Genomic DNA, 13,192 nt, shown 5'->3' on the forward strand with positions numbered 1-13,192 from the left:
AGCAGGGTGATGTCACATCTGGGCACGTCCAACGGAGCAAATGGAAATGGTGAGTCCCCAAAATGTCTCTTAAGCCTATAAGCAGCTGCCAACTGTAGACAACTGGACACACACACAGAGAGAGATCAAGGCCTATCCTTTCAGTAGTGTGCCTGTTTTGTACTGGATGTGATAGAAGATTAGGTAGTTAGAAGCAGTAGGCTATTACTCCAAAGCCGTGGCAAACTGCTGACTGCTTTCCTGAAATTTGGACAATTCTCGGATGAGTGGCAAATGTCATATGAAACAGTAATTACAGATGACTTGCTGCCTCAGATATCCTGGGTTTATTCCCATTTTTGCTGAAACTTAGAACTTATAGCCAACTATATTTACTATGTTTGAAACTAGTAACTTTAAACCATGTGATTGACTAAATGGCAATGTATAGCTCAGTGGTTAAAGTATTGAGATCAAGAAGTGGTTGTTTTAATTCCCCTCCTGTACTGTACACCACTTGGTTATGTTACATATTCACAGCTGCACTACTATTAGCCCAAACCATTTTGCTCAACAGGTATGAGGGAGCTATAAAAATGATTCATGTCAACATTTCACCAAAGTTCAGGGTTCCCCAGTGTATTACACATTGAGAGTAGGCTGTGTGTTGTAACTCCTAATTTTCTTGTCTTATCCATTGTTTCCCTTCATTAGCCTCATGGTTGCAGTTACTGTAACACTCTTGTATAACACAAGGTGCTCCAGCACTTTAACCACCACACTGAGAGGGTAATGGCAGTATTGATATTATACATTTTTCGAATAAACTGAAAATTGTTTTTCGACTGTCACAGGAAATTGGTTGTGTGTGTTTGTGTGTGTGTGAGGGACAGGGAGCCCAGAGATATACAATTGGGCTGGTGTGCACATTACAGTTGAAGAATGATGTAAAACTATGTACAGCGATTTTGGTCTGGCAGCAAAGATACATGATGAGAAGCAGAAATCTCTCACTTCAGATAACACAGCTCGTGAGTCAGCACTTCACCTCTGCATTTTCAAAGCACATACACTATGCTGCCCCCTAGTGACAAATGGATGAAAAAGAAATGCTTCAGAGAGGTCATTGGGTTAAAAAATACACTATTTTTCAAATGTTCCCATATTTTAACACTGTCCATCCTTGTACTTCCACTTCTGAATTGTAAGTCTGGTGGTGGTACCAGAAGTTAGCACTTCTGACTTTTTTTATCAGGTTAGTATAAATAAACCATTCCCTGTGTAAAGCATCCTTGAACTCCATCGGGTCTTTGTCTTGTATTCTGTGTGTGTCTGTAATCTCAGGCAGTTGGGATGCTGTCTGGCCCAGTTATTGATGACAGGGTAGAGAAAAGGAGGCTGAGTTATTCTAGGCAGTGGCCAGACTTCCCTGGAGAGATGACAGCATGAGCTGCCGTTGGTCCTGACTGCAAAGTCAATGCAGCCTCAGACTCCAGGTCAAGGAGAAGGTAAGAAAAAAGATATTCAGGATGGGGTGTGTTTTGATACTATGTCAGCTACCTTGCCTATGGATTCCACCATACTGCTGCTTGTCACTTACCTAGACCAATAGCAAACCCAACCAACATTTCATTTCCTCCTAATACATGCTTTGTTATAAAGAAAATACAATATGTTTTTATAATTAAATAAGTGCTTAATTTACCATGAATATTTTAATACAAAAGGCAACATTTTAATCTACCAATCTAATGCTGGCCAATGGTCGTTCTAACAGGAATGTCAACACACATTTAACAGATATCTATCTTTATTTAAACTAAATATGATGAAAACAAATTAAAACAAAACCTTTAATAGCCTGGATATTATATTCCTCATGATTATATTGAATTACCAAGATATCTCCAACAATTGATTCTACTTAAGTAGGTAAATTAGTCTTACAATACTTTTTTTTAACTTACACACACCAAATGTGGATATAAAAATAAATTGAATTAAATATGTACAACAATCCACAAATAATTTAGGGTCTGGTTCTAAGTCTACTTGCTAGTAATTGTGAAATCAATTAAAATCACCATCCATCAATTAAAAACACCGCTCAGATTTGAACACTATGTTCTTGCTGATAAGCAAACATCTCTTAAGGCAAAAATATTGAAGATCAAACAGTTATTTTCTGCTTCTTTAAATGCTCATTTTGTTAGTGGCAAATCCATGGTATACATATTTTGTCAGCATTGCATCCATTAAAGCAAAAACAGTTTGACATGGGAATGTTCGTTATTATTGTCATGTTCGGTGGTAAATCTAAGTAAAGTCTAAATTTTCTTCCTATCAAAAGCAAACCTTGGTTGCCGTAGGAACCAAAATTGCTAACAAGATACATCTGGGAGGCACTCAAAGCTTTGGTCAAATCTCCTTCATTATTAACCAGGTTTACTGTGAAAGAAAGGTGTCGTGCCTTAACCCTAATTTACCATTAAGTGTAGTTGCGGCGCAAATGGCAAGCTGAATGAATTTAATTACTTAAACCTAAAGGCACACTTTCAACAAAAAGAAACCAAAATACCTCACATTGCTTGAGACAAGACTGTAAAATACAGAAAGATTGTGAATATGAAGGCACATTACTTTGAAAAGACTGGTGAGTACAACAACCTGTAAGATTTAACATTCACACCTAAATTTGTTTCTAATACCCAGGGTGACTTTCATTATCATATTACAGTGAGCATAAACTTCATACAGGATACTGTCCACTCAAGCGACAGCTTTCTTATTCTCATTCTCTTCATTGGCATGGTAACATTTAAGAATGCCACCAGAGAAAACTTGGGGTCTAAACACACTAAAAGACAAAAATAACAAAGAGCTCTGAAACACACAAAAAAGTCTTTACATTGTATAATCAAGGACACAGAAAAACAGGCATATACACACACACACACAACTTTCACATGGGTACAAACACACACACACAAGCATTGCAAAAAGTCCACATCCAAATATTTACTGAAGAACATTGCAAAAGTGCACGCGAAAACAGTTGTGGATAGGGATGCATTGCAACCGTTCAACTTCATGTTTTCCATTCCAAAAGCAGACATGTGGCTTTATTTATCCCCCAGTTTCCCATGGTCTTAGACACAGCCATAGCTATGTGAACCCTGCAAACTTTAATTTAGGCTCAAAGGAACCTTAATTGAATGTGAACAGCAGAAGTGTAAGAGGCAATCCACAGGTGGTGATGATGGTGAGAAAGCCTAACCCAGCTTAGTTGCTTTTGCAGTGGTGGAGGGGACAGAGAGGGGTATCAGGGGAGTGGAGCTAGCCTTAGTTGTTTGCCTGGAAGACTCCATGGGCAGCAGAGGTGGCAGCAGACTGGAAGTTCTTGTTTGAGACAACACCCTGGGAGAACTCTTGCTGGGCCTTCTGGAAACTAGCCCCTGTATGACGAAACTGGGCGTGAACCTGGAAAAGTTATTAAACATGGAACTGGATCAGATCATGTTTTTTAGTCAGCTATTATCTTTGCAATTCAGCCAACATCTCCACATTGTGATATAATTGGTGCCTTGAGAGTTGGCAATAAAGACAACAATAATACAGTGACAAAACGAATCTAAATCTAAATTAACCTCCTAATGTCACATACAAATTGTTTGTGTCTACTCAAAGGCTGTAACATTCAACCCAAGAAGACTCACCATCTTTAATAAGATGATTGACAGCACTGCACAGATGGTGAAGAAGCAGGCCACCAGGGTCATGATGGCTCCCACAGCCTTGTTAGTTGAAATCGCAGAGATAGAGGTGATCCAGCCACTGGAACCAGGGGTCAAAGGTTACTACTTCATCCACTTCAATGTACGCACTTTTCTCATTCCCCATGACCATGTGTATTCCATGAATATCTTCAAATACGTAAAACCACACAGAATGCTATTCATACATGCTACATGTGCTTTTGCAGAATGCTAAAAGAGATGCACCTGTGAGCCCTGTACAGACACCACTATGGTAACTACCTGGAAGGTAGCTTAATTTACAATAAGCAACAGAAATGACCAAATAAAGCAAAATGAAATAAGGAGAGATGATGGAAGCAGAATGAGGAAATACTTTTGAATACTGGGAGGAAAAAATCCTCCCTTTAATCACTTTCTTGAGGTGGTCCTTAGTCATGGATGCGGATCCATCCACTCCTATGGGTGTTTACCTCAAGGAAGGGAGAGGAGAATGGTGCATCTTATTAGAAGACACAATGCAGACTTGGCCCCGACACCTCAGTGTTAGTAGGTCTGAGAATAACCAGCCAGGCTCCAGTGTTTCCGCTATGTTGATTGCAAGATATCTCCTACAACAGGCCTGCCACGGCTACATTTCTGCCGCCACGGTATCAGAAATAGGGCTGTACAAAATTATAGGCCGTCTATCAGCAGTGATTGTTAGAAAGCATATCGGAGGATAGCACGGACACGCGTTCCACAGCGCAGTTGAGATTGCGTGTGTGCGTCCTTGAGAACTGTAAGCCTGTTGTTGTATTAGTCTATAGATCTTGCTAATTTAAATTAAGTTAACTGGTGATTTTCGTTGTTTGTAGGCTATACTTCCCCTGCTAGAGAAATTGCACGTCGATTCGATAGCTGCCCTTGCTCACGTTTGTATTTCAGGTGCATTATTATGCTGAAGTTGTTTTAATGAATAAATAGTGGTTATATTGTTATTATTAGCTACAGAATGTTTAGCCTATCAATATCAAATGAAGCAGAAACTGTACATTCCTCAGAGTGGGCCCTTAATCGATAGGTTAGGCTATCGATATTCCAATAAGACTGGAGATTTACAATAAGTTGTTAGGTCAATTTAGCCTGACGTTGTCATACTCATAATTCTAGTCAGAATATGAGTCTGAATACTCTCCGATGGGCTGTGACTACGGGGCGTGTTTCAACCGAACTCGTAAAACAAATGCTTCTTCGCTCAATTGGATAGACCTACAACCAATCAGAGCAACGTAATATGTTGTTTGTTGAAAACGAATTCAACCCAAGCGCTCTTTCGTGACGTTGTTGATTACGTTACTGTTGATCATCTGTCCATCATTGTATAAAGCCCGCCCTGGCAATTTCATTGGTCCGTCCCGATTCTAGTTTTCTGTAGTTGTCCCCAATACGAGACCCTCCAGACCCAACTTCCTGACCAAATTTTTTTGTGGGCGGGGAGAAGTTGGGCTGGCAGCCAGGCTAACGTCAATTATTAATTGGCAGCATTTATGCCATTAAGAACATACTTTATGACTGTAAGGTATCATTAAGTAGCCTAACTTAATTTATTTAGGGGAAATAGGACAAAAATATGTGCAATATTACTCTAGCTATTAGACTATTACATTAACCTGCTCCGAAATATAGGGTTAGCACTTTGTTGGCACAGTGGGGACTGACCTGCCCCCACTGCTAAAAAAAAAGTCCTAGAGGAAACACTGCTCCATATAGAATGGCTTTAGCTGGGAGTCTCTGTCCTCATCACCTAGCTGAACACTGAAGCAGCGGGGACAAGCGGGTGATTCCAGCTGCAGAATGCGTATTGGAACGAGGACAGAAGGGTTAGTGAAAGGAAGAGTAGAGAGAGCCAGAACCTGACTTACAAAGGAGTCATCAGAAGAGAGAGACAGCCAGCAGGCTAGACTTAGGCAAGGTATCTGTCAAAGAGATGGCAAGAGACAGGAAATGGAGAGGGAAGCTTGTAGACTTGTGCAAACAGACTTGCTTGTGCACTCAAAACGTGCATCCACACACACACACACACACACAATCCGTCAGTCAGTCAACAAACAAGTGTGAACAGCATACATACAGTAACACACACATGCACACACATACAGGAATCGGTCACTTTGTGGATACACACACACACACCACACACACTTTAATGCTGACATGCTTTTTCATACGTGGTCACACCCACCTGTTCCCCCACCCGGGAATGCCCACTGCTTGGATGATGAAAATCACCACTTGGCAGAAAAACACAAAGAAGAAGGAGAAGAAGCTGAAGGAACTGTCTGACCTGGAAGGAGAAAGCACAGACGTCACTCACTCATGGCTCAATCAGTTCAATTATTTAGTGTGATGAAAACCTTCGGCGTGATGAGCAAATCTAATTAATCAAAAATATTCTAGTATTCAGATGGTACTGTACTGTCAAAAAGCCATAATACACAGATGATCTCATGTAAGCACCAGTGTGGCACGGGAGGAAGAAGGATAGAACAGGGAAGTCTAACGTAGACTCACTCCCTACAGTATTTACACTTTGTTCTGCTTTGTATTGAATTGTAGGTGGGGGAGGCTGAAAGTGCAGGTACTCACTTAAAGGCCCTGTAGATGGGTCTATACCAGCACAGGAAGGAGCAGGGGGTGAACAGGATGAGCCAAAGGATCGAGAGTCCAAAGTCCACACCATGATTTGAGTCGGTCGTGAAGTAAGCCAGGCATGCCAGCAGGTTGAGGAAAAGGGTAACACCGCTGACTGAGGGAGAGGATGAGGACAGGAGAAGGACAGGATTCACCTGATTCAGCATTTTTAATTGATTGATGCTTTTTCACCACAACTGTAAAGACATCAATGTATTTTGCTATGCGTAAAGCTATGTCCCCAAAAATTCTATGTTTGCAGTAGCAAAAATCCCCCCGTCCCCACCCCCCAATTCACAAATACACATTGAATACTTACACATCCAAAGGTAGTAAATCATTTTGCAGACTCTCCTGTGCTCTACAGGAATATCCTCAGAAAAGTCCTGGTAGAAACAAGGCTTGATGGGGAAAAATGATGGCAGAGGTGGCCAATTGTTTTCTTTCCCTGTCAAAACAAAAAGTAAATTGATGAATACAGATGACCACATGCGTTTCCTTAGGAACTCAAAGCCATCAGTGTGATATCGAAACAATTATTATTGATCTTTAGCAAAAACTTAATTTGGATGTACTATTGCTTTAAGAGAGACATTGAATGGAGGTTGTGTGTGTCAGTTGAAAGGAAAGGATTCTGACCTGTAGGGCCTCGGCTCTGGAGCTCCTGCTCCCTGCGCTCCAGTTCTGCAGCCTTCCTCTCCAGCTCCTCCTGCTGCCTCAGCAGGTCAGCCTGGGCTGCAGCTGCCGTGGTCTGCAGGGGGTAGGGGACGGGGGATGGGGTCGGGGAAATGGGAACATAACAGGGAAGGAGAAGGAGGGGAGGGAAAGGGAGAGGAAAAGATCAGAGAAGAGACAGAGGAGGGGAAAGAAGGAGAATGGGGGGGAGATGGGATGAAAAAGAGGATGATCAGGGGATTGTTTCGCACCAGTGAAATAGGCTCCAAAGTATAATATGTCAACACAACCCAGCTGACTGAAGGTATTCTGCCATGGTAGCTGGATCCAAACAGAAACTCACCTGTGGACTGGGCTCTGTTGATGGCTGGAGCACTGCAGGCTGGGAGGGAGCCCTGGAGGCAGGAATGGTGGGCCCTGCTAGGCTCTCCTGAGATGAGAGTCACTGAGTTACACACCATCACTGTTTCACTTGTATACTACAGTAGTACAGCAGACATTTTAGTTTTTAATTGTGTACTTTTGAATAGAAAAAAGGATGAACTTACAGTGGAGTGATCTGGGAAGGGGTTGTATAGATTCACAGGGTCTACGCCAGTGTTGGTCAACTGTGTGACAGAAGGATCCTGAAACAGAACAACATCCCTATATCTCAACTATACACACAGCCATTCTTCCACTGAGGTTAAAAAGCTCTGCCATCATAGAACAGTGTGAACAGTGAAATAAAATAAACCACCTACTAATAATTTTACATGTATTGATATGTATAAATATATAAAGTCAAGATGAATTAACTGCAGATCAAGCCTGCACTCTATGTTGTCTGATACACAGTAGAAAAAAATGAAATCACTTATTAATATCTGAATGGGGAGGACTCTGCTAAAAGTGAATTGGCTTTATTGTCAAATCCAGGGGTGGAAAAGGGCAACTCCAGTGTTCTTCACGACTAGAACAGTGTAGTCCCATGTATAAGAAACAAATGTTGACTTGAAGTTGTAAATGATGACAACAACTTCCTTTTTGCAGTTATGAATGTGGCAATTGTACTGAAAAATACTTGACCAGAGGATTGGTAGGCCTAAATGTTTGATAAAGAAACACTTTGCATGTGGGAATGAGTTTGATTGTGGCTGACTAGCCCTTGGGGCACATGATAAGTGTGTCAATCCTGAGGATTTCATTTGACCCAACCTCTGCCAGGTTTATTAGCCACTGTAGACAAGACAGTCTATGGGTAGCCTAGGTGTGTCTTGACTTTAGCCTACATGAACTTAACTTTACATGATTGTGTAATAAACATATGAAGGGAATTTAATTGCAGTATAGCCCGGGCGTATTACTAAACATATTCCCGCTAAAGCTTGAGGATATTTATCCAGGCTCTCCCACACCCAGCAAGCAAACAGTCAAAGTGACGTCTGAATTGCAGTATGAACAATGGCTTTGCAACAAAATTACATCACAAGTAGGCTAGGTCTGCCTACGTATACTATTGTTACTTGTGCAATATTTTTGCTGTTTATTTGTACAGCTTTGTAAATGGTTAAAAAATAAATGGTATAAGTAATGTGCTCTGAACCTTAATTTGATCAATTTTGATAAATAGCAACTAGCCAGTGGGGCAATGAAATAAAAGACAGTCTTACTTAGGCCTACACTCTAATGACAACAATAACATTAATTACTAGGCATACTTCCTTGTTAAACTAAATATTAAATCCCAAAGTGAATGTTAACACAACAAAATGCATGTATTGATTCAATATGAAAAGGGCAATGCAACTTAACCATGTGTCTGTTTAATGTCAACAGCTGTGGATCACCCCAAAATAAATCTGCAGAGATAGCTCCACAGTAACGCACGGACCAAACATTCCTGAAGTGTAGCCCACTATCAAATGATAACACATTCGTTTAACTGCTGATTAAATGAAAGATTCTGCTTCTCTGAGCTGAGGGTGACATTTTGAATCGAGTTATATGTGTTGCGTAATTGACTAATGTAAGTGTGATGTCAATCAATTACCTCTTACTTCCTCCATAACCTGAAGTAGGCCACATAAAAAGCCTAACTGTACAGTATTTGTAAGTAGCTTCACAGGAGCAAGTTCATCATCATCACAGATGTTCTAAATGTCACAGGAAAGAGTTGGTTTCATTTTAAACGTAATTTACTACACACACACATCCAGCTGAAGTTCCATTGAACTGGTAGGCTATAATTTGGCCATCAAGTCTTCGAAGTAACTGCAATATAATACTGACGACATGGTCGAAGATTTTGTAGATCTTTTGACAACCCCGTTCACTGACGTTATAGGCTGACAACTTCACGCATGTTTGGTTTCCTGATGAAATTACCGCCATTCGACTACAGTTTCCTTCTACGTAATGGTAAACTTTTCCTGATAGGATGGGAGAACTCCGTCCTTCGATATAAGACAACGAGTTGGTCAATTCTTGTCAATCATGCCACGTTGTCCGAACATTTTAAAACGAACCAAACCCCTGTCCCTGCTCTATACAACAGGTTTTCTTGCTACACTGTAGCACTATGTTCGTTAGCTAGCTGAAGCAAGCGAAGCAACTTTTAAATGTCATTTGAGGATGGTAAAGGTAGAATGACTCACTTGGAAAGGGTTGACATTTGACGTATCCGCAAACGGGTTATTGTCAACTTCTGACATTTTGATGCAGCTGTAGGCCAACTATTTTCCTCGAACTATAAACAATTTCAATTTACTCGTATCGCCTGATATTCTTCACTCTCAGTACTTCCTCAAACGAAGTTCAGCGCGCAGGCGTACTCGTGTGCTATTGCACGCATCACGTGACAGGTCCAGATGCGCTGAAGTCAAAACCAGAGAATGTCTTGGTTGCAGTTCCACTCTAGTTCCATATGAGGGCGCTAACGGTCGAGTACAGAATGAATTTCTATTGAATTTTTGAAAGAAATACACACTGCTGGGTGTTACATTTTTTAAAGTTACTTTTTTGTTCTAAAATGCCTTTTACAATGTCAATGACGTCATACACATTGTACAGCCAGAGATACCGCATTACGGCAAGCTCTGGGCACTTCCTTTTTTCTCTCGAGGCATCAACAACACAACTGACAGGTTAGGCTCTCCCTGTCAGTACAAATGCTAGAAAGAGTTTTGGCTTGCTTATGTAGTTGCTAATGTTGCCAATGCGCTGACATTCTGATTCTACAATCAAATCTGAGATTTCTCAACGACAATCCGTTTGGCTCAATAGACTCCCAGTAATTTTGCACTCGACCGCGATCACTCCCAGTGGAACTCGATGGAACTTCACCAAAATTCGGTACAATGGGGAGTGGGCAGGCTCTCCTTGAACAGGCTCTGACATGACTCATCATGAGTCATGGACTCGACTACAAACATTTTATTGCACATGGTCGACACCTATGGAGGACCAAACCTGCCAAAATTAAAAATAAATGAATAAATAAATGTATAAATAAATGTACTTATACATAAAAAAAATATATATATAAAAATAAATGTATGAAAAAATATTAATTACGTATTTATTTATTTACATGGCCATTTATTTCTGTATTTATTTATTTTTGAATTTATTTATTTCTGTGTACATTTATTTCTGTATTTATTTCTGTGTACATTTATTTCTGTATTTCCTTGTCCTTAAGCTAATGAGGTAAGCTGTCAATCAATGTATGTCACGGTGTCACCTTAACCCCATTGGTTGATTGGTATCAGAGTGCGAAGATGGACTTTCCATGCCTGGGGTTGCTATGAATACCTTAGTAAACAAAAGACTGCACACACGCAACAGATAGCCAGAGATTTGAGAGTTTTGGCTAGCTAACCTTGCTAAAAAAGTGCTAGTCAAGATGTTTTACTTTTTTGCGTTGAGGCTCTGGATACCAATTTGTACCATTTAGCTGCATGCAGAGTCATAAAAAGAAAGAGTTGCATCAATTGATTGGCTTTACGTTCATGGTACTGCACTGTAGGATAGTTAGAACTAGAGCGAGCTAGCATGAGTTTCAAACACAGCAGCATCGTCGTTGTGGAACAGTTGTACTGCATTGTATGAAGGAGCTGTGCCAAGGTAAGAATGTGTAAGTTCTTGGCTCATTTTCTGGCATCTAGTACATTTAATATTTCAGTATCTTAAAGTGCCGAGATTTTTGGATGCTAGCTAGAAATGTAGAAGCCAGAACGTAGCAAAAACAATGTGCTACGAAGTGAGTGATGACCTGTTAATGTAATGTTAAGTGTAGCTTGCTAATTTAGTGCACTATTTATGTTTATTGAGAAACTAATGCCTACAAACAAGTTTGTGTGAGAGGAAAGCTGTATTTAATAATTAATTCATAAAGGTGGTCGCTTATTTGCACCAAAGTCTGGTAGTTAGTACGGTAAGAAATTGGATGATATTATACAGTATCAAGGAACCATCAAAGAACAGAGTACAACATGGTTAATCTATTCATAAAGTGAATGTTTACTAAGCAAACTATGAGTTAGAGACCATTGTAACTTTCAGTCCATCATGAGTTAGAGACCATTGTAACATTCAGTCCATCATGTGATTATCATTACAGCTTACTGTCTGTTTATGTGTGTGTGTGTGTTGTGGTTATGGCCCTTGCAGTCTGGCATTGCTACTGAGGTTGATGTGAGCTGAAAAGGAGGCCCAGTGCCTTGGAGGTGGATGTCAGACCACTGGACGAACGAGCGCTGGATGGGAGACCACTAGTTGAAGGAGCGCTGGATGGGAGAACACTGGATGAGAGAGAGCTGGAAGGGGGACCACTGGATGAGGGAAAATGTGATGGAGTGGGCTGTCTTATATTTGAACCACAGTATTTTTGTCATTACTATGCTTTTAATTGTGGTCGTTATTGAGTTATATTGAGTTTGCTCCTGTTGACTTTAGCAAACCACCTCTTTCTCTCACTATCAGCTGGAAAGCTGTAGCCTACATCACGACTCCCTATTTGGAGCATGCAATACATCCAAGATGCTTGGTGCAAGACCAAGACAGCGCAGTGTAGACAAAAGTGTTACCTTTATTGTGACACTCTTTTCATAGTAGAGATTAAAATAACGTGTACATATTTGAATAGTCATGTTGACTATCATAGTTGTACTGTAGCCTTTCACAACCAAGTCCTTGAGGTTTAATCATTGTGCACTACACATGCTTAAAATTTTATTAAACTGTTTCCTATTTCTATCATTACATGGTCATAATCACCTTGTGTGCTGTCAGTTATTGATGATTCAATAAAAAGGAATAAGTAGGGCAAGATTAAATAAAGATGCAGAACATACTACTTGTTTGTAAGTTACATTTAATGACAACACATGAAGGGTATGAAGAGATTCTTAAATTAGAGTACAGCTCTGGTTGCATCTATATGGCTGTTGATTTGCCTGATAGACTTGCTGTTGATAATGACAAAAATGCAGAACACGCCACTACAAATGCACTCCATAAACTATAACTAAATTGTGTCGGTCAAACTGCAGAGTATTACAGTATAACTATGCTAACCTGCTAGGGACGTTTACCGGCTACCTGCCTAATGTTACAACATTGGATTAAAATTATTAGAGCTACGTTTTACTCATTTACACGAGTTCCTTAGTTTAACCCGTATGACAGATCGTTGCTAGCTAGAGCTAAATTCATCTGAATTTGTGGTTGCCGTGTACGCGATAAGTAGGCTACACTTCAAAATATCCACATATCATCTGACCAGATATCAATAGTTTGATCAGCTGCCTTTAGTAGCTCCAATATCCGTCTGGACATGTTTACTGTGACTTTACGTCTCTAATCTATCTGGTCTTGCTATGGCATGATGCCCTGATCCCGCCCCTATCCCGCCCCCTAATTAGCTTAAGGATGAAGAAATACAGAAATAAATGTACACAGAAATAAATTAATACAGAAATAAATACAGACAGAAATAAATCTATCAATAAATATATTGCATACATAGAAATTATTTTACAATTATTTTACTATAGTCTTTTGTTTTCTACATAATTTATTTCTGTCTGTATTTATTTCTGTATTAATTTATTTCTGTGTACATTTAT

General features: G+C 40.1%; 1 protein-coding gene across 1 annotated transcript; it reads right to left on the minus strand.

Annotated features, from left to right (window-relative positions):
• Nucleotides 1-1,654: 1,654 nt before the first annotated feature.
• Nucleotides 1,655-9,894, minus strand: LOC124476930 (secretory carrier-associated membrane protein 2-like). Its single transcript, XM_047034385.1, has 9 exons — nucleotides 9,719-9,894; nucleotides 7,631-7,708; nucleotides 7,426-7,512; nucleotides 7,047-7,158; nucleotides 6,727-6,855; nucleotides 6,363-6,522; nucleotides 5,959-6,060; nucleotides 3,696-3,813; nucleotides 1,655-3,459 (listed from the first exon to the last, which is right to left on the minus strand). The coding sequence occupies exons 1-9, from the start codon at nucleotides 9,773-9,775 to the stop codon at nucleotides 3,322-3,324; spliced, it is 981 nt and encodes a 326-aa protein (XP_046890341.1). The 5' UTR covers nucleotides 9,776-9,894; the 3' UTR covers nucleotides 1,655-3,321.
• Between the last annotated feature and the right edge of the window lie 3,298 nt (nucleotides 9,895-13,192).

The sequence above is a fragment of the Hypomesus transpacificus genome, chromosome 14, assembly GCF_021917145.1.
Source record: "Hypomesus transpacificus isolate Combined female chromosome 14, fHypTra1, whole genome shotgun sequence".
In the NCBI taxonomy this organism is placed as follows: domain Eukaryota; kingdom Metazoa; phylum Chordata; class Actinopteri; order Osmeriformes; family Osmeridae; genus Hypomesus; species Hypomesus transpacificus.